Source organism: Pteropus medius, unplaced genomic scaffold, assembly GCF_902729225.1.
Source record: "Pteropus medius unplaced genomic scaffold, Ma_sr-lr_union100, whole genome shotgun sequence".
Classification (NCBI taxonomy): Eukaryota; Metazoa; Chordata; class Mammalia; order Chiroptera; family Pteropodidae; genus Pteropus; species Pteropus medius.
In genome coordinates this window covers 5,120,207-5,142,498 of record NW_024348304.1, presented here as the reverse complement: position 1 = coordinate 5,142,498, position 22,292 = coordinate 5,120,207, and the positions used below count along the sequence as shown (strand labels likewise).

The window sequence follows — 22,292 nt, the reverse complement described above, 5'->3', positions numbered from 1 at the left end:
GGCCCCGCCCCAGCGCCCTGCACACGCGGAGGGCGGGCCGCCGGGGCGACTCCCCGCGCGCCGGCCGCCGCAGGGCTCGGGGCGCAGGGGCGGGGCGCGCACCGCGCGTCTGTGACTCGCGGCGGAGTCGCGCGGCGCCCCGACGCCGGCGCGCGGGAGGCGGGGCGGGCGGCGCACGTGGCGCCGGGGCTGTCGCTCCGCCGCGGGCGCTGAGGCGGCGCTGTCCTGAGGCGAGGTAGGGTTACCTGGGGAAGCCCACCTGGGCGGCTCTCGAATGGGGCCCCGGTGCTTGATAGGGCCGCCTGACCCCCTGCGTCGGTCGCCTCGCCCGGTGAAAAGGTTACTGCCCGGCGCTCTGGTGCACCGCGCTCACCTGTGATCTTGAGCCACGTTCAAAATGAAAAAGGTGTCCTCTGTAAGTAACGGTTTATGAAACCTTCGTCCAGGTAGTTAAGTGCGCTTCCCTGACCTTATTCTCGCCTACGACCTGAAACATTTTTAAAGTGTTCTTGTTTCCCCAGCTTACAAAAAATTACCTGTTCCTTTAATTTGTAGAGAACACTTGTTTACAGATTAACCATGTTCCAAATACTTTTTTCATGGAATGATAAAAAGGTACAAGTATATTTCGATTTTTAAAATCAGATCAGATAAGAACTTTCTACTTGGCAATCACATTCAACGACTGATGATATTGGTTCCGTGTGCCTGTATTTATGAGTTAATAACGTTATGATCCAGTGCAAGGTTGCCAAAAATGGATTTGGCTTTAGGGCTGTCAAAGTAGGCAATTTGTATAGGACTTCTCCTTCATGCGTTTCACTTCAATTAAACTCGAGATAAATATTTTCTTATTTACTCAAAACTTGTACTAGGCCCAAATTACTTAATTTCATAAGGTGGGTAAAATCTTCATACATTACAACAGCTATAAACAGTAAGGCCTTTCTTGTTTTCCAGTTTACCGGCCCCTAAGCAACCTAAACCCATTTTCAGTTAAGTAGGCATTGCCCTTCCAACTGCCATCCCAGAGAGGCGCCATCCTTACTAGCTCTTTTATTGGTGAAGCTTTGTGTTTTTAACTACTATTACTCTTCCTGTTGTAACCAGCCTTTGGACTCCTGCCAGGTAATGCCTGACACTCTTACAAAAGCCTATCAACAAATTCACACTTGATGTGACTCAGAAGACACATTCTATTTTAATAGCTGTTTAAATATACCCTGCTTATCGATGGGGATGTGTTCTGAGAAATGTGTCATTAGATGATTTCTTTGTTGTGCAGACACCACAGAGTTATATTCTTGGTGTATGGTATAGCCTACTACATACTGAGAATATACAGTATAGCCTGTTAATTCTAGGCTAGAAGACTATAGCAGAGGTCCCCAACCCCCGGAGCCGTGGACTGGTACCTATCTGTGGCCTCTTAGGAACCACAGCAGGAGATGAGCAGCAATCCAGCGAGAGAAGCTTCATCTATATTTGCAGTAGCTCCCCAGCACCAGCATCACCGCCTCAGCTCCGCCTCAGATCATCAGGCATTAGATTCTCTTAGAAGCCCCGGACCCTGGTACCAAAAAGGTTTGGGACCACTGCTCGACCTCATGTTATTTATTGTACAAAACAACAGAAGACTAAATCAAGCACAAGAGAAAATGATGCAGTCAAGAAAGGAGGTAAACATAAGAGGTATGAATGAGGCTGCTGCAGGAGTAACAGGGCATAGTTTTACAGGAAACTTTATAAGTAAAAAGTACACTCTAAAATAATAAAAAGTATAGTGAATTCATAAATGAGTAACATATTATCAAGTATTATGTATATGCTTTACTTTTATAGGCCTGGCAGCACAGTATGTGTACATCAGCATCACAAACAGGAGGAATGTGGCTATGACGTCACTGGGTGATAGGGAGTTTTCAGTTCCATTATAACCTTATGGGTCACCTTCTTATATGTGGTCAGTAATTGACAGAAACATTGTCATGCAGTGCATGACTACATGTGGATTAAAGACTGATTCAGTTGAGAAAAAGGTTACGTGAAATAGTTCTCCAAAGTTAGATTTATATGGGTTACCTAGCCATGGTTGGTGGTGTTAAAAAACAAAATTCAGCCAAGTAAATTTGAAGATCTGATTGGCTTTATTGAGCAATTTGTGAATCTGGCAGCATCCCATCTAGCAACTAGAAGGGCACTCTGAATGTTGTACAAAATGAAAGGTTTTTATTGGAAGAAGGTCAGGGCAAGGAAGCTATTAACAGAAGAAATGGGCTGGGACATCATTTTGGGAGGAGGGTTTTTATCATGCAGATTGCCTCTTCCCTCAATGGAGATTACCTCATTGGTTTTGATCAGAAAATTACAGACTGGTAGATTAAGATTATGTTTCTGGGAGAGTTTGAAATTGCAATTAGATCAGATTTTAAATCTAGGTTTGGTATCATGAAATTCTAGTGATACCGTTTGGACCTGTGTTTTTCTTTAATAGTGGTTTCGTTTGCCGCTTTTTTTTTTTATTAAGGTAAAAAATCATAACGATGCGTTATTGAAGAAACACAGGAGGATTTCCTTGGAAATGGGTTGTGCTTGCAGACAGAGAAGAACCGGAGGGTAAATGTGTACTCAGAAGGTCTCTAAAGAACTCAACAGTAGGTGTTTGGGATCTCCACTGTAGTAGTGCAGTGTCTAATGTCAGGATATGGAGTTCGCTATTTGTTGTTTGTCTTTAAACACATATTGATAACTCTTTGCCTGTCTTCTATCTGTCCCTTCATATGTGCTTTCCACCCTTTTCCTGCCCTTGTGCCAGGGAGGGCCGATCTGTCCAATTGTACCAATGGACTCCTCGCCTTCCTTTGCATCTCCATGGGTTCAGACAGTGGAAAGGATCTGCAGGCAATTGGAAGCCAGAAGGCAGTCATAGTCCTTATTCCTCACAAGTTGATATCCACCCCTGGGTTATTTGCCCTTGGGTAGGGTCCCCATTTAGCCTGGAAGAAGCAGTTATTTGATTGACAACATTGCCATCAAGACAATGGGGATGGGAGAGCCAGTTATCGAGAGGAATGTGAGAGAGCTACATTCTTTAACCAGGCTTTCTGTCTTTTACCAGTTGTTAAGAAAAAGAAATGTCAGACCCATGGTGGTGTCACTTGCCCTCAACAACAAACCAAGACTTAATTGCAGTTCCATCTCCTCCCAGGAACATGACCTTAGGCCAGTCAGTCTGGTTTACCTACACTAATGAGGTAATCTGCCCTCTAAAGTCCCCTGCTACTCTTGCTCCCCAAAGAAAGGTGACCCTGCCTGAAAGTCTTTTTTTGCTAATAACTTTCTTGTCCTGCCCAGTTTCTACCTACAAAAAGCTTTCATTTTGTACAAGTTCTTAGAGCACTTTTCACTGGAAGAGATGCTGTCCAATTCATGAATCCTTCAGTTAGGCCAATTAGATCTTTAAATTTACTTGGTTGAATTTTCTTTAACAGATTTGATAGCAAAGAAAGTGTGATTTGAAGTGAAGTTCTGACAGCATTTGAGGACAATGAAAAACACAGGCATGGTGACTAAGAACTTTTTTGAGTGCTCTTTCTTGCTGTTTCTAAAGGCCATTGGTGTCTGACCTCTGCTCTCTTCATGGATCTTCTGATGTAATTGGCTTTCCAGTCCAGGGATTAGGAGATCAGCTTGAGCTGGCAGATGGTTTCATCCAAACACCGATCCCTAGCCTTTGGTTCAGTCTAATTCCCCTCGTGTTTGGAATCCCTTTCCCAAGTTCCAGTCTGCAATCCTTATTTATTGGGGTTTGCTGGTTTCTTTCCCCCAGTTCCAGCCTGCAATCCCTATTTACTGGAGTCTACTGATTTAATCCACACTGAGAACTGCTGGTAGTATGCACATCCTTTTCTTTGTCAGTCCATAGTAACATTTCTTGGGTTACTGCTGGTGTATTAATGTGCATATTTGTCTTTTTTTGTGTAGATGAAGGCTAGTACATTTCTCATGTTGAGAATTGTTGGTGGTTACCAGCTGGAGTTGGACTGTGTCCGACTTGAAAACTGGATTGGGTTCAGGATCTAGCTGGGTCCAGTGGGAGGCCTCAGGTGAACAAAATTTTCTTTTAAATAAAGACTAGTTGCTAATGGAAATCTTGAAAGTAGAAAAAGCTCAAATATTGGTGGGCACAATTCAAGCATTTAAAGGTTGTTAGAGCAGTCACTACCTCAAGAAGACTCCCATGATAGGCCCTCTTAGGTATTAAGTTTGGCTCTGGTAAACCCAAAGGCCTAGCTAAAGAAATGGAATCCTTTATAATTAAAGAGTTGAACACGGCACCTTCCAGCATCCCTGCTTGTTTTATATTTAAGAACTACTGTATAATCCTGGAAGCTTCATATATGTAGAAAGATAGCAACATTTTCCTAAAACCAACCTAGAATTGTAATGGTCATGATGGGAACATTCCAATTAAATAAAATATTGCTCATTTAAGAAGTGCACTTGCATGCCTACTCTAATTGGCAGGCAGAAGTCTTCACGATTCCCATATAGCTTTATGAAAAGACTAATTACAAAAGGCTAATGAAGAATTAAAGAGGTACCTAAAAGATAGTAGGATAAATGTGACTCCTACTGCTCTCCCATCTTTTTTCACTTGAATACTCACGTTATATCGTCCCATCTGAACTGCCTTTTCACTCTGAAGACAGTTACTTTTTACAATAAAACTACCCAGGGTGCAGACAAATCTCAGGTTTATTTCAGGCTAAGAGATTACCAAATATGCTGAAAGGCTAAGAGATTACCAAATATGCTGAAAACCTAACTGACCCCTGGCTTAAAAAGGCAAATATAACCAATACCTCTGAATGAATCCATTATCAGTGCCACCTTGGTAGAAGTGGTCTGTGCCCCAACAGGATTTATCTTTGTCTGTGGTGATTATTATTCTCCTTGAGCCTATGACTACCTAGATGGTTGTTACATAACTGGGTGATGCTTCTTAGGTATTCTAAGTGTACCCCTAACTTTTCACAAAGGTACTAAGTCACCATTGGTCAACTTCCAGATTTACATCCTTGAATTAGAAAAGATCTACCAGGAGACATTCATGATTTTAGAATTTCCTTCCTTTGGCAAGTTCCTACTTACCTGGTTAGGAATAAAATGTAAATGAGTCTATCTATGATCAAGAGCCTCTCCTTTAACTTTTGAAGATATTGATCCTTAGACTCTTGGGCCAAAGTTGTTCCTGATGATAGGATAGCCCTTGATTATCTTATAGCTGAGCAAGGGTGTCTGATCTGCAGTACTTGGATTAACTTCTGGGGAAGTTGAAACTTAATTACGTGATTACAGAACAAGCCATTTGGTTTAAAAAGGTGACTCCTTCAGTGGGGTCTTCGACTTACTTGATTTTGATTGGTTGGATCTTGGGGACTATGGCTCTGAAGTATTCTAAACATTTGAAATTATGCTTCTTATAGTTATAATAATCTCCCTGATGCATTGTAGCCTCTCAATAGCTTTAAATGCATTATTCACAGCTGCTGACCAACCAGCAAATGATCTCCTTAAGACCGGAATGTCAAAATGGAACAGAGAGAATGACTAAAGATTGTGAACTTGAAGTCATGACCTGTTTTTTGTTTTTGTTTTCATTTTGTAATGAAAAACTGGAATCTAGAGCACAAGTACAGGGTCAACTTTTCAAAGAAGGGAGCATGGTTCTTTAGGCCCCCGGAAGTTATGAAACACCTAATTATCCTTATACAAACTTGATGATCACATTGTTCAAATGAGACTTTAAAAGATAAATCTTGTTTTTCCTGTTTAGAGTATGCTAATATATCCTCAGATGATTGAACTCACTCCTTCTCCCTCTCCTGCTAGTGTCTCAGGAAAGTTAAGTCCTACAACAACATCAAGATCTTTTTTTTCTTCTACCAGTGTAATTTAAGTTCAGGCTTGCGAAAACCCAATGTGCAAATAGCTGTACTTAATGCTGGAGAGATTTCAAAGAATGCATTAGATATAATCTGTTTCAAAGTCCTACAGTCCAAAGAGTAGATAAACTGAACCCAGAGTTTTTTTTTTTTTTAACTTCCTATAAAGTAATGACTTTAAAAGAGACTGATTTTTCAACAAGATATACTGAACCATCATTACCTCCAAGTGGCAGAGCCTTGGGCCCTGTTTATCACAATAAAGGTGAGATAAATGCTTGGATAAATACTAAATGCTTTCAGTTATCTCTAACCTTTAATGCAGGGTCAGTGTTAATGTGTGTTTTAATGGCTTACATGCATCTTCCCTTCAATAAATAAAACTGACATATTCAGTCTCAGATAAAGTGAGAGTAAAACACCTTTACAAAATTTTGCTTTTTTCTCTTATCTGTATTATATAAGTAGGTTAAAAAAACACTGCGCTTGTTATGCAAACATAGTTTCAAAACAAATCTAGTTTACTTTGCACCAGATTGCTGTTCCTAGGTAGGTAGCTCTCTTGTAGGTAGGCCGGTTTAACAGAAGTAGGAACTCTCTCAAATGTTTAATTATCTTGCCTAAGAACCCTGCCAATCATAGCTAGGATTGATACTCAAAATTCTCTGCCTTTCCTGCCACACTAGTTTTTTTTTTTTTTTTTTGCCTTTTACATGTGGACAAAAGAAAAAAGGGTTCTATGGAAAGTAATCTCACAGGGTGATCTGATCATAAATTCCTAACTGGGCGGGTCAAGGTGGGTAGTCACGCCCAGGCCTGTAACTTCAGTGAAAGGTTTTAAGGCAGCCTTGCCCATTGTTCTTGTGCATCTAGATTAACACACCTTTGAAATACCAGAATACCCCTCCTAGTGGGTATTAACCCTCAAGAGAGCACATAATCTTAACTGTCCTGTAATCCAATCCTCACCTTGCTTTTTCCAACCTCCATGTAATTTTTCCTTCTGTTCCCTCCTTAATTTCAAATGCATGAAACAAGCTGCTAGACTTATTCCGGGAGCATTTGAGATCTTGCTCCCCAGCATTTGTCATTAGTTTGCCTCAAAAATAAACTTATAAAAAATTCTGTACAGGTTTGGACATTTCTTATGTTGACAAATTCATAAAGGTACTAACCCCTTCAATACCCTGTTCTTTGAAAACCCCTGTTCTTTAAAAACTGGAAGAGAAGAAGTTATGTTTTGAACTTAGTTTATTTTTAGAATTAACTATTACTATTATTCGTTAGTATAAGTTGTTGATGCTGCCCATCTATTGGCCACATTTTGAGCAGCAAAATGCTAGGGTACAACTTGTTTCTTTGAGGAATTACCCCAGTGCTGTATATAGGGAAACTGTGTAAATTTTCTTCTAATTATCACAAGCTGCTAAATCTGTATATTAGCTCTTTTGATCCTGAGGAAAATCATTTTCATTTTGTTGCCCAACACTTTCTAGTTAAAACTTTTCAAAGTCCTTCATACAATCATCGGTTTCTTAGGATTCCGCCTGTATGAATATTACTAGAATTAGGTTATTCCATTCCTGTAAAATGGCCAAAATTTACTTTTCTCTTTGTCTTACGTGCCATGTTTCCTTTTATTTCCAAACCTGGTTTCTATAGAAGTCTTTGCCTAGGACCCTCATTCCCAGTCCAACTGCATCCTATAGGTAAGTTCCTATTTCTGGATTTTGTTCGCAGTACATTTATTAGTATAAATGCAGTCATATCCAGTAGTGAGTTATACAGCAGTCAGAAAACAATGGTCTGTCAAAATGCTGGTTTCCATAGGATCACATATATTCGGGGGGCAATTTTTGGCTCTCGTTGTATATAATGATTACTGATCTGCTAGAGCCTCCCTAGCTTATTTCTGCCTTACCTTCTTTGGGTTATATATTAATATAACTAAGGAGGAACACATACTCAGTTCAAGTTTGGATATATTAATAAAATGTGACACATTTTCTATATTTAGAATAATATCTCGAGCATATTTTTTTAAATAAGCTTTTATTGTGAAGTATAAAAATTTGGAAATTTTTAAAATCTTAGTTACAACATTAACAATTCAATAGTCTTTACCAGAGAAAGCACCACATTAAAAAAATTACATTCATAACAAATGCTTATGCTAAAATTACTTAATAGTAATTACAACATTAGCAAACTATGAAATTCAAAAACATTTTTCTAACCACAAATCTAAGCCTGCAGTCTCAAACTCAGATGTCTTCAGTGCTAATTAAGAAACACAAAGTAGTGACATAGTCTAATATAGGACGGAGTCCAATGGATTGTGGTAAACTAGGAATGCATGCCAACCTAAGCATGTTTCAAATTTTGAAATGTTATGCATACAGGATAAAACTGTGGGCCAAGCTGGCCTGTATCAACTGCCAGTTTACAACTCTGGCCTAAATGAATTTTTGGCAGTTTGTGTCTTATCTTCAAAATGGCAGACTGTATGTGTATGTATGTGTGTATGAAGCTTAAGTCACTATTCTAAGGAGAGTTGATAAAAACTTCAAGAAAAGGTATTTTGCATTGAATCAGTTAAGGTAGCAGCATGGATATATTATATATTCTTCACGTATAAGGTTAAGAGATAAAAATTTTAAAATACCTTTATTCACATGTTGGGGAGACTATTATTTTGTTATGTGTAAGAGTTAATTGAAAGGAAATTTCATTCTTTTATCAATAGAAAGTCACATACCGTAGTACATTATTTCTTAGAAATATTTACGTGAAAAATAAAAGTAGTGGTTTTACTAAAGCCATTGTTCAGAAAACATTCAATCATATTACCTCACAATATACAAAAGAAAATACTTGTAATTCAGTTAACAATAAATTTTACTTTATCTTTAAAGGGTATAGGGTATATTATTGTAGAACTTTAGATTTTATACTTTTAGTTAAAAGTAAAGGTTCTAGTCTGAACATGTAAAATTGCTATAGCTCAAATGGCTGTAACCGTGTTGGTTTGTTATGCCAAAGTAGCTTTATAGAATTTACAACTCCAAAAAAAGAAAAGGAAAAAAAAAAAAAAAGAATTTACAACTCCACTATCAATGACTTTACATTAGTAACTTTTAATAGTTTATTAAGTGATGGAGGTATTGGAGTGACAAATAATAATAATAATCACCTTTAAAAATGTTACAAAGGCACATTATAATTTAAATATACTACTACACTAGGAATACATATTTAAAAATAATCTATAGACAACACAGATATCAAACAAAACTGAAAATACATTTATTCCAAGCCTTATTAACACAATACCCAAAAATAGTTTCTACTTTTTAAGAATATTTTAGCTCTCAGCTTGAGTTTATCATAAAAAGAAAGCACCAAATCTAGCTATGTGATCTTCCAATTTAAAAAAGTTCAGTTTTATCTTTTGTGTAAAAGTTATTTAGGACAAATCAATTTCATTGCAGTCATTCATTTTTTAAATTAAAAAGTCAAAGCTGTTAAGTTCTTGGCCTAAAGTTAGATGTTTAGCAAACTTAGAGTAGGTATAGAAGAAAATGTTAAGACAATATCTGTCAATTAATACAACGGATATTTCCATTTTTCATGTAGGGAAAATATGTTTGGCATTTTTTTCTAATCTGATATTTGGCAGTTTTTAAGTTCAGTCAAGTCTTATGCATCTTATCTGCATTCTCACATTAATTTTAATTATTAAAAGCACTTAAATAAGAAACAATCAGGATATTTTAGAATTCAAAGTTAATACCGGTTTTATACATCATAAGTATTTCTATGGTAGAAAATTAAAGGTGAAAATAAGATTATAAATTCACTGTGGATCCATAAAAGAAATAAACATGTTTCTCAAAGCAAGTCAATAGTAGAGATATCACACATAAGGGTATACAATACAGGCAGATATATTATAAGCTGTTTGAGCAGTTCCGTAAAAACCAATATAGTTTCTATGAATAAATTTATTTTAAATTAATAAATTATTCATAATTAAAAATTTGAGTTTTCATAAATAATAATAGACTATATATTGAGTATGTGGGATTCCCACAAACAATAATACTTCAACATCATCTCATCCAAATATTGGTTTAGTTATTCAAATGCATTTGAAGATTACATTCGACTGGTCTGTAACACTGAATTCCAGACTAAATTGATAGCAATTAAATATATAGTGCTGTCTGCTTATTCTTCACATCATCAGAGGATGAAACTCCTTTCGTAAGAAACATGATGCCCACACTGGTTACATACAGTGATCCAGTTAGTTTGCATATTTATGGAGAAAGCGTTCAAATGCATCATAGATGGCTCGTCTAAAATTAAAAATGAAAGAAAAACTAGTAACTAGCAAGGTGGGGGGAGGAAACAGTGCTTTTACTATAGGTTATTTCCAGAATTACCTGTGGCTTTTAACTGACCTCCTCTCCAGATAGTTGTGAAAGAGGCAGTTACCTGAGGGTATTTGTATCCATGTTACTTCACCACCACTGGAAAACTGCAAATGTATTTCCGGTTCAGAAGCACCATTTTCTTCTGTGAAGCACTTTTTGTGCCTTCAGATTTATATATGTTTACATATATGTGTAATACATAAAATGATAAAGGAACTGGTTTCCTTTTCGTCACTTCTTGAATATTAACTGGCTACATAACTTTTCAGAATGTAGTATTCATTCTATTTCAGATTATGGTATAGATGCTTTTTCTTTATAAAACAAACATGTTCCTAGCAACTGAACTTAAAATCAAAAGCCTTAGTTTCCTACATTAACTTTACTAGGTATTTTAATATCTTTATTGGAAAGGAACAGTCAAATTGATCTGGCCCAGGTCCATATCATATTATTTTTAAAGCTAGTTTTGGTTTTTTCATGTTGTGAAATTCTACATTTTCACTGGAGAATGTTCAGAAAATCCAAAAATACAGAAAGGGGAAAAGGTCAGAACCCCACCACTCTAAGGTATCTACTTTAATGTTTTCATATATTTCCTTCAGGCTTTTTTTTAATGCATATGTCTATATTTTTACCCAGTTTAAAAAATAACTATGAGATGATATTCTATATCCTACACATTTGACTAAGCATTTCCCCACATCCTTAAAAAAGATTAAGATTATAAAAATATATAACCTTTAAAACTGGCAGCCTCCTAATAGATTATGATTTCCAATATGACGGGAAGACAGCTTTCCATTACACTTGTATAGTATTACACTTGTGTATGTTTGGCTCAAAAATTGACTCTCGTAAAATGTAACAAACAATGAGAAGGGAAACAAATTAAAGATGGACATTTGCATGTTGGTGTAAACACGAGATTGTGTTTTAGGGCGAGTATGAGAGCAGCAGTTGACTGCAGGTGAGAGAGGGCCCTGAGGTGTCTGTCCACTGGACAGGTTTTTCCTCTGAGTTAGTCCTGGATACTTGCTCTGTTAGAATACATTTACTTGATCTCCTGATGCCTAAGCTTGCAACCTAGGCTTGTGTAAATGGTATGAGGGCAGTTAGGAAAGGTATAACTATACCTTTTAAATCATTTTAATAGTCTCTATTCACTTATAGTATCAATCAGTTCTAAATAACTTAAAAGAAAATATCAGAGCATACAAAGAAGTGGCTTCTTTTACATCTGGTGAGTGAAAAGAATGAATTTTTAAAAATTCTATTCCAATATCATCTAAACTTTGTTCAAAATTTTGAAGTGACTGGTGGGGAGTAGGAGAGGCCAAATACCTTAGTAGTGACTCTACACCTGAGAAAGCTATTTAATCTTTTTTGTTCCCTGTATTTGTATAAAGGGGTTAATAACATATGAAGCAATTGCTCTAGTACCTGGCACACAGTAACAGCTAACATTTCTCTCTTTCTCAAATGAAGCCTTTAAATGAACACTTGTTAGTTTTTACAGCTGACTTCGATTATATCTATTCTTCCTAATGCCTCCCAGCCACACTTCCATTTAGATACATAAAAGAGAAAAATAAATTTGATACTGATTTACTAAAGCAAGCATGTGGGTTGTCTGCATTCACAAATAGAACTTTAGACTCTACTTGAGCAACCCTAGCAACCCTAAGTACTCACAATTCTTGTTTGCTGTGCAAGAGAGTCACACTGGGTAGGTAGTCTGTTCACTTAGCAACTAACAGGGACTCAAATGCTGAATAAATAATTTTTAAAACATTGTATAATAAAAAGGTTTATTATATGCTTCAGGACATTACAGACTTAAAGAATTACTCCGGACATCTAAAAGGTTATATCTGTAAGTTGAACTAAATAAGTAACAACAAAGAATTATTAAAAAGAATTAAAACATGTCAAACATAGCTATTCAGCTGGAAGTTTTTGAAACTATTATACACAGGGCACTGATCTAAGCACTTTATGTGAACTAGTTTATTTAACCATTAATAATTATTATAGTCCAAGGATACCTTTTACCATCAAATTGAATAGAGGTAGAAATAATGCAGGATACCAAAAACTAGTTATAGCATAGTTTTTATAAGTTATAACAAATAGTGGAATCATAAAAGGTTATTAACAGTAAAACCAATATTTCACTGCTCACTTAGTTCAGTATTCACTTGCTACTGAAAAATATTGCTGGATTTTCCACAGATGCTCAGGCCATTCTGAGAGAACATTAGAGTGGAGTGAAAAACTCAAGATGAATTAAGCAAGTTTTATAAACCTGGTATTCCTCCCTATTCCCTAAAATGCCTGGTCATAAATATCTGAAGAGGGGAAACCACACAATAAAGCATGCCTATCATATGCTACTAGTTCTCTAAAAAACAAAAACAAAAACAAAAAAAAAAACGTAAGAGGACAAGAAAGGAGAGAGTACCACAATGTGAGATTGAAGGAGGCAGGAAGAAATAAGACTAAAATGTATGATAAAAATACCCAATCTTTTGTTAGTTGTTACCAAAAAAAAAATCCAATAACAAACAACAAATAAATAGACACCTATTTAGACCAATCATCTTACCTGAAGAGTCCTTGTTTAAAAAGATAAGCACTAATGTGACCCCCTTCTAGATAGCGAATTTCACAGCCTGGCCAAATTTCTTGTAGACTTCGAACTCCTGTTCGTGGAATATAGGCATCTTCTTTGGCTTGAACCACTATGATGAGGCTTGGGTCAACTGGAACTAGGTACAGGATTTTTTAAAAAATGCAACATATGTACTTTAGAAAATCTCTAAGGTTTTTATATAAGTACTATTAATTGTATTAGAAATACAGTATATCATACAATGCAGTAAATGAAACATCTGTCAAACTAGAACTCTTGTTAAGATAAATACAACTATAATATCAATATTCATCTCTAATACAGTGAGATGAAAATTCTAAAGCTGAAAAATCCAGTGTTTTTAATGAACTAATAAGATGGCCTTAGATTTTCAAGAATAAAATATATTTAAATATTAACTTATCTTGAAAAACACATTCTAGAGCTGATAAATATACTCCTGAAAATACAAAATTATAAAGTATCTTTAAAATTATTTCACAAATATTTACACATCAGCAGATATTCTCAATTTCATATAAAAATCCATACCTGAGAAATTTGCTACATGAGTACATTCATCCATGACTCCTTTCATAAATATTAAAGATTCTTTCTGAAGATTCTTTCTTCTTTGTTCTTTACTGAGTAAGTGGTGTGCCTGAGGATTACAACTTGTATAACTACTGTTGTTGGTTGGAAGTGTTTGCTTGAAGCACTCCATCTTAGAGGTATCTTGCAACAAGAGTCTTTCTGATGTGGCAATGAAAGATGTTTTACTAGATTTATGGCACTCAGCAGGTTTTGGGGATACCACCTGGTCTGTCATATCTAAATTTAAAGTTCCAGAAACCAGACTAAGGTTAGTGAGCTTGTCTGCACTGCTATGGAAGTATTTCACGAACTCCTGTCCCATTTTGAAAGAATCTGTCTGAATATAGGGAAGAAAAGAAAACATAATTTAATATAATATAGGATTTTATTTATCAACCTGTTAAAGAAATCACAAATGTCCATCAATGAATAAATGAGAAAAAAATGTGGTATATACACACAATGAATTATTTGGTCTTAAAGGGGAAGGAAATTCTGACACATGCTAAAACATAGACAAGTTTTGATGACATTATGCTAAATGAATAAGCGAGGCACAAAAGGACAAATATTATGATTCCACTTTTATGAGGAACCTAAGGTAGTCAAATTCATAGAGGCAGAAAGATGAATGGTGTTTGCCAGGGGTGGGGCAGGGTCAGGGAATAGGTTGTTTAATGGGGACAGATTTTCAGGTTAAAGAGATGAAAAATTCTGCACTTGGATGGTGACGATGGAGATGATGGTCGTATAACAATGTGAATGTACTTAATACCACTGAACTGTGCAATTAAAATGGTTAAAATGGTACGTTTTATGTTGTGCATATTTTACAATTTAAAGAAAAAACCTGAAAAGATGTCAAATTTTAACTGAGAACCAAGATGAATGACATATTTTACTGCTAAATGTTTCCTACTGAACAATAAAGGGTATCATTTATTCTGTCTCATGTTTTTATTGCTGAAGTTTGGAAATCCATGATCTGCTAGAACTTCCAAAAGTCTTATGAGTATATCCTGGCATTAATACATCAGCCAATCTAAATCCCATTTTTAGGCTGAACTAAGAATTAAAATTATCAAGGAAAATACACTGCCTTTTAAAATCTCAAAAGTATGTCCTAAGTTTAAGGACTTACAAATACAACAGAATTTAATAAAAATAAACTGTGTCAAATACTAAAAGCAAAGACAGAAGACAAAAATGATAGCCTGGGAAAATATATTTGTAACCTATATGACAAAAAGTTAATTGATTTAACTTATTAAGAAACAAGTGAATAAAAAGCCCAAAATCATAACAGAAAAGATGGGCAAAGGATATGCATATAAGGTCAGAGAAAATAAAATACAGATTGCTCTTAAATTTATAAACATGTTTAATTTCACTAAAAATTAAGTAAATTAAACAAAAACTACCAATTTTCATTATCAGGTTGAGCAAAATTGTAGGTTTGATAATATACTGGATTTGTGAACTTACTGGGAAAAAGACACACATGTTCCTGCTGGTAGTGTAAACTGACACAACTAGGATTAGACAACCTAGTTAACCACATTACAAATGCATATACCCTTCAACTCAGCAACAACGAAATTTCTAGGAATTTACAATTGTGAAATGATGTATGTATGAGTCACTCACTGAAGCATTGTTTTTTAATAGTGAAAGATGAGAAACATCAATCTGCTTTAAAAAAGGGTGAAAAATTGGTTGAGGGCAAGGAAAAAAGAAAAAGAAAACCACCACCTGGTTAACAGAACAAATCACTAAAGCCATCCAGACGGGGACATGTAAGATCAAAGCATCTGAGAATTAATTACTCAGAGTGGCACACAAACAGATTAAACTTCTTTTGATAGGGAAAACAGTTTTTAAAACAAAAACAGAAGGAAGCCATTTTGACATTTCTGCATATTCATTGCTCTGAACTAGCTCTAACAGACAAAAACGACTCGTATACAACCACCAAGCCAGAGGCACAGAGAAAGTAGTGCTGGGTAAGAATACACTGCCATTTCAGACCAAAATTTATGAACCTCCCTTTAAAAAACCCATGTTTTAAGGTCTCAAATATAGGTATCTTTCTGATTACATGGGTAGTTGACCACAAGGAACTAATTAGTAGTTAGAACTATTTTCTAACAAAGCTCGAAGGCAAGAAATTAACTACCCTTTGAGGTTATGCAAGATAGACTTAACTTTGTAAGTGAGGTTTATAAGTGATAAAATTATAAATGAAAAGTCCTCATTGATAGAAAAATTCCATTTCTGAGATTTCTTGAGATTCTCTAGATGTCTCAAATGATGCATTTTATTTTAACTTTCAGAGTGTGCAAAATTTTTAAATTTGTTAAAAGAAAATTCATGAAAAGAACTGGTCACCTTAGCAGTGTAATAGGGAACCCATTCATCATATTGGCAAATTAAGAGAAGCATTTATCCTGCCTTTCCTATATGAACTGAATTATTAAATAAAAGATGAGGTAAGTACATTTTTTATAAAAGTCTTCAAACTAATGACAGAATTAGAATATCAGCATTTTGCAACCCTCAACAAATAAAATGACACAGGCATTACACATCAATGGAGGCTTAAACCACAAACAAGAGACAACAAAATATTATATGCTTCCCATATTCTTACCAAAGAAAAAGTTTAATCAAGCCTATACACCTAGTTGCCAATTTGCAGGCAATATAGAGCATGGGGGAACATGCTAAACTGGACCATGAGGATGCAATCAGAAAACTCTAGACTGTGAGCAACTCTACAGGTAAATAACCCAAGTTCTTCAATGGAAAAATTTTAAGGGAAAGAAAGGGATGGAAGAGAACTTACAGATCAAAAGATACTGAAAAGAAACATCTAATAAAAACTAGTGTCTAGGGGTATACATTTAGATAAAATTATTTTAAAGATGAAGTAATTACTGTAAAAATCAGGATGACGATAACTGATAGCAGGGGAATGGGGGGCCTTTGATGAGGGCACACTGAAGTAGTTTCCAGGCTGGGAGTCAGTTTCTGAGCCGGGCAGTCGAGTTCTATTTATTACAAGTGTGTTTGCCATTTAATAAATGTAGTTAGCTATACATTTGCTTTGCATGACTATTTGTACCTGTATTTTATTTTAAAATGAATTTTAAAAGGTAACAAATAGTACTGCTTTCTTAAAAAACAATTCTTTTTAAAAATTTGTATCATTAAACAATCAATTTTTCTCCCAATGTTATGCAGAAATTAAAAATACTTACTCCACAATATTCAAGCATTTGAATAATTTCTTCCTCATAAACTGTCTGTGTGTAATATTGTTTTTCCAGCTCCCTCCAGTTGATTGATTTACTCAGCACGCCCTGAAATAACAAACTAAGATCAAATCACACCACAAAATATTTTGTTTAAAAATTTTATTATTACTGTGTAGAAGAGTTAACGTAGCAGGCTTAAGGTTTCCCATCTTTAGAAAGGCCTGCTTGTAAGGTTGGCCCTTGACTAAAGTCTGGGAACTTGACTAATAAACAGTTCTTTACCCTGATATAAAACTTCCTAAATTATAAAGTAGGTCTCTGTGCCTGAACTGCTTGTACAAACAATATAGTTTCTGCTGAACACCTGCTTTCCTTCTGGAATCCTGGTACATGCTAGGCAGAGGGTTCCTAAGTGACTGACCCCTGATGAAAATCCTGGACTCCTAGGCTCAAGTGAGGTACACTAATAGACAATACTTTGCACATATTGTCACAATTCATTGCTGGAAGAATCAAACTCATCTTGAGACTCCAGTGAAAGCCCATGCCTGGTATCCTCTGGACTTTGCCCTGTGTACCTTTCCCTTTGCTGATTTTGTATTATATCGTTTTGCTATAACGAGTCTTAGTTATGATACCACCACATGCTGAGTCCTGTGATTCCTTTTAGTGAATCGCCAAACCTGAGGGTGGTTCTGGGAGCCCCCCAAACAATTACCTTTAATCATATATAACTATCTAAATTTTAATTATAATTAAGTTACCGTAGTGAAGACCCCAGATGCTGTGGACCAAGACAGACATGGAATCAATGGCATGGGCTTAGGCCAGTTGGATACCGCTAAGGAAGCCATCTGTAATATGTTAACAGAGTCAGTTAGACAGCTTCTGTTTAACCTTTCTAGTCATTAAAATAAAAAATAATATTAACTAGAACTTTGTGTAGTAGTTGGTGAGATAAGGCACGAACACAAAGTCTCTATAGACTCATGAGACTATCCAGCAACCTCTTCAAACTTTTCAAATCATAAATTCAACAACAACATATAACTTAGAAAAGCAATAAAGTATATTGGAAAACTTTAACTTCCAGATCCTTCACAGAGAACTACTTCCTACTGGGTAAACATAGAGCTTAATAGGCTGAGATGTAGATGCTGGGTAGCAGGCTAAGCACACTCACCACCTAAGTTACTTGCTCAGGTACAGCAAAATCAAAACTATAAGATCTCAGACCCTTGAAGTTGACTGAGAGATGCCAAGAACTTGGTAAACTACAAAGCAGAATATATAACTGATGTAAAATGTGTTTAGAGAGTGGAAAAGTTATTTTTGGCTAGAGGAATCAGAGAAGGCTTCATGAAATGGCTGCACCTTTAAGGGAAAATGAAAAATGGGGTCTTGTCTTCCACATAAAGAAGACAGCATGATCAAAGGCAAGATGGTAAGAAAGCAGAGTTTGGTAGGGGAACAGCCAATATACTTCAACTCGGCTGGTCACCAGGGCACATGTGGCCAGTGGGGTCAGGGAGATAGGTACAGCTGGAAAGGTTGATCGGGCTCAGATTTGAGGTCCCTTTGCCCTGAAGATAAAGGGGAGTTAATAAAGAGGTGTGAGCAAAGAGTGGCACTGTCAAAGAAGTGATTCAAGGGAGCAAAAATGAGAGTAGTTTATAGGATTGATTAGAGGATGAGATTTGGGATAAGAAAACCAGTTAAGAGGCAATATCCCGGTGAAATCATAAGGCCTTGCCCTAAGTCATAACAATGGAAACTACTAGGTAGGAAAATAAATCCTTTTCCATTTTTCAGTTTCATTGTCTGATAGTTTTGAATTTGAGTAAGTTTTTAAAGCTAATTTTACCAGCTTCACATTTTGATATTATGAATGAGAAAGTTTTTGAACTTAATTTTATAATTCAAATTAAGATCTTATAGCAAATAATATATTTGTTAATGTACTGAGTGACTAATACATCCAGGTGATGAACCAGGTTATATTCCTGGCCCTCACTGAATCTGCTGCTTTACGGAGCAAACAAGTACTAACCACAGTACAGTGAAATAAGGACTAACAATGGGAGATGAAACGTACTCTGGAGTAAGGAAGGCTGGGAGTCAGGAGGAGCTTCTCATAGAAAGTAAGCTCTAAAGTGGAACTAGAGGAGCGAGCTGTTATTCAGTCAGGTAAAAGGAAATGGAGGGGGCACTATAAGGGTCCCAGCACCCAGCGTAGCTAGAGCCCAGTGCAACAGTAGGCCTCAGGCAGGTTTTAAGCAGGACAGAGCAGAGATCAGATTTAGTAAGATCACTAGGGTGTGGAGAAAAACTGTTAAGAAAAATATTAATTAAAGACTAGAGATAGAGAAATCAAGTAGGAGGCCACTTTAGTATACTCTAGAAGACACAAGTAAAATAGGTTGATGGTGCCAGGGATAGAGCTAAGAGATCAATGAAAAGTATTTTCTGAATGAGCTATTTTCACCAATTTAACAGCAAAATAAGACATTATGCTTGAAACTTGAGTTGTTTTATAATCAACTTTTAACAATATTAAATCCAATACCTGAGCTATAATCGTGGAGTAAGCACAATCAATGCCTACATAAATCATACAAAAAAATAATACCATTATTTCACAACTGGAATGAAAGTTTAGAATGTTTCTGCTTTCACCAAAACTAAAATTAATTCTATACCTAAAGTGAAATTTTAAAATAACTAGATTCCCCAGATCTTATAAACATAATCACAATTAAATATCAGTTGAAATGAAAGGCTTACGTGTCCTCCCATGGATATCCCGGTCATTCCTAGAGGTCCGTACCCTTCCCTCTCCAGCCAGTGCAAGAGAGCCGTGGACTCTAAAACAAGAGCTCCTCCCATCACAAACAGGTCTGACACATTCTTTAAGCTGGACCTTCTAGCCTCACAAAACAAAGAAAATTATTTTTTGTATTTACATTTTAATATGCAAATTTACTACAGGAAGCTAGACTTCAATGTCTTCTTTTAAAGGACAAGGACAGCTAAGTAAAACAATGGACTAAGTGATGGAATCAGAGTGCTGCTAATATTGTTCTATATATTAATCATCTAGAACTTACATTTAAAAAGTTGTATCTGCTCTACAGCATATAATCTTTATTGAATTTCAGCTATTTAGCTATTCTGAAGTCCAGAAAAGAAAATCTTATTTGATATTTTAAGATATCTTATTTGATATTTATGGGAAAATAACAGTTCTATTCTGTCAATTTTTAAATTACTATTGATATAAGAAAAAACAAATTTATAGTTGTCCCCACTTAGAAATTACTACAATAGAACTTAAAGCATAACGTTTTTAAAAAAGCAATGTAAAGAATTGAACCAAATACTAGGCTCATGTATTACCAAAAAACTTAAGTACGTTGTTTAAGTTTATATACAATTTATAATTATAATAAAACATTGAAAAGAAATTTTTATAAAAATACATATTTCGATTAAATAAAAACCAATTTAACTGGAATTTTTGTTTTAGAAACTGATTTTACATGAAAGTACATTTCCTTATAAGAAGTACTTAATTACATCTTTAGATTCCAGAACTATTATTAAATGGTGAGAGAACAGTATTATTTTATTACTAAAGTGACCAAGTAGAATCTATTTTTCAAAATTTATTTCATATAAAGACATACATAATTGACTATTAAATGAAACCCCTAAGTATACAACAATTTATTTTATCATTGGTTATTTATTATACTATGCAAAATAATTATATTCTAAGAACCATGTGCCACAGGAATGCCAAGTTGTTAAAAACAGAATTCTGGCCCCCAAGAGCTTCTGGCCCATAGTCCTACCACATCCACCCAGAGCTCATAAGTGCATACATAAGGCAAGGCTTCTCTTTATGAAAAATACACTATGCTATGTCAAAACAGATCATACTCATGCTTCATCAAAAAAGAGGCCATTTATCCTTATATTTGTTTCCTATCCTCATTCTAATTTTCTATGATCACATAATTCCTGAATATTTTTTTTTCTCCCCTCTTTAATTCGTCCCCCCTCCCCCACTTCCACCAATTCCCAATTATTTATTTTGGCCTGGTATGAAAGTTTGAATTCTCAGGTCCACCTGAGTTTGCTCTTTATACAGTGTCTAGGGTCAAAAACTTAATAAATAAATCAAAACTAAACACAATATAGATTATAGAAATGCAAAATAATTACCTTCAAAGTTCATCATTTCAACAGACCAAGAAGAGAAAGTTTATTTTCAGATTACCTATGTTATTATGCATTGTAAGAATAAAAAGGGCAGTGTTTAATTTTACAAAATGTACTTTAAAAAGTTATCATTTATTCAGTTAAAGTTTTATAAATAAAATATACCTTCAGTCAGCCTATTAAAATACTTATATATTTACTAGACATTTAAAATGAAAACCCTAAAATAAAAATAAGTTAACATTCCTCCTATAGTTTTATAATTTTCCAATAATACTTGAAGATTAAACTTAGAAATGATTAACTGAATACTACTAAATATTTTAATATTACTGAAAATTCAGAATAAAGACTGCAACAGTGAATATGACATATACTTACATTTGGTCCTTGGGTTTCCTGCAGCCATTTAAGAATGTAGGTCAAAGAGAAAGTTTTAAAATAATTACTCTCTATCTCAAAACACATTAACTTTAGCAAAATAGTTAAAGGTGAAGACAATTTAATACTGAAATAACTGTTTTCTAGTTACCTCACATATGCTTTTTAGTTCTCAGATTTTTCAACTTAACTGCTTTTTTAAAACAGCTTTACTGAAATATAGTCATATAACACACAATTTACCCATTAAAAGTGTACATTTCAATGTTTTTAGTAAATTTATAGGATTGTGCAATCTTCAACTTAATTTTAAAATGGTTTATTTATTTCACTTATATGCTTATTAGGGAAAATTCAGAAAACATAGAAATGCTTATTAGAAGAAAAACTTTTATTTATGTATAACTATATTAATATATTGCTGTATTTCTTTCTAGTATTTTTCCTTTTGCATAGTTTTTTTAATGGATTTTTTTCTTTTTTTTTTGGATACCTGTGTCATACTATAGAATTTTATATCCTATTTTTGCATTAAAGATACTTTTTATCCATTAGTGTGAACTTTTAAAAATAATAATCAACTGTTAAAATTTACTGAATGCTTATTTACCAAGCATTATTTTATACAGTATTAACTATATAATAGTGTGAGTAACCTAAGAGATCATTCCCACTGCCAACAAAAATGTTGAGGTACTAAAGGTTAAGTAACAGGTCCAAGGTCATACGGGTAGTAAGTGGTAAAGCAGTAAACGTAACACAACCAATTGCATAATGTGAACCAATTTTCTCAACTGTTTTGTGATTGTTGGAC

General features: G+C 35.1%; 1 protein-coding gene and 1 long non-coding RNA gene across 16 annotated transcripts in view; one reads left to right on the top strand and one right to left on the bottom strand.

Moving 5' to 3' along the window:
- The first annotated feature begins 169 nt into the window (after positions 1–169).
- LOC120616248 (uncharacterized) lies at positions 170–12,817 on the top strand. Of its 4 annotated transcripts, none has more exons than XR_005656545.1 (3): positions 170–415; positions 1,365–1,692; positions 2,528–12,817. It is a non-coding gene; the product is annotated as an uncharacterized LOC120616248 (long non-coding RNA). The 4 variants fall into 4 exon arrangements; XR_005656547.1 differs by having other exon boundaries at positions 170–1,692; positions 2,528–4,106; positions 5,550–12,817; XR_005656546.1 differs by having other exon boundaries at positions 170–1,679.
- The window catches only part of ABHD18 (abhydrolase domain containing 18), a 34,704-nt gene continuing 21,442 nt past the window's right edge, over positions 9,031–22,292 (bottom strand). For 6 of the 12 annotated variants that reach the window (XM_039879586.1, XM_039879587.1, XM_039879585.1 and 3 more), the window contains 7 exons: positions 21,479–21,506; positions 19,658–19,796; positions 17,638–17,727; positions 16,877–16,978; positions 13,575–13,953; positions 12,996–13,158; positions 10,066–10,309 (listed from right to left, as the gene is read on the bottom strand). In XM_039879586.1, the coding sequence (XP_039735520.1) occupies positions 10,258–10,309; positions 12,996–13,158; positions 13,575–13,953; positions 16,877–16,978; positions 17,638–17,727; positions 19,658–19,796; positions 21,479–21,506 (953 nt within the window). In that variant the 3' untranslated portion in view covers positions 10,066–10,257. Of the gene's footprint in view, positions 10,310–12,991; positions 13,159–13,574; positions 13,954–16,876; positions 16,979–17,637; positions 17,728–19,657; positions 19,802–21,100; positions 21,156–21,478; positions 21,507–22,292 lie in introns of those variants that run through there. The other 6 variants (XM_039879595.1, XM_039879584.1, XM_039879594.1 and 3 more) reach the window with 6 other exon arrangements.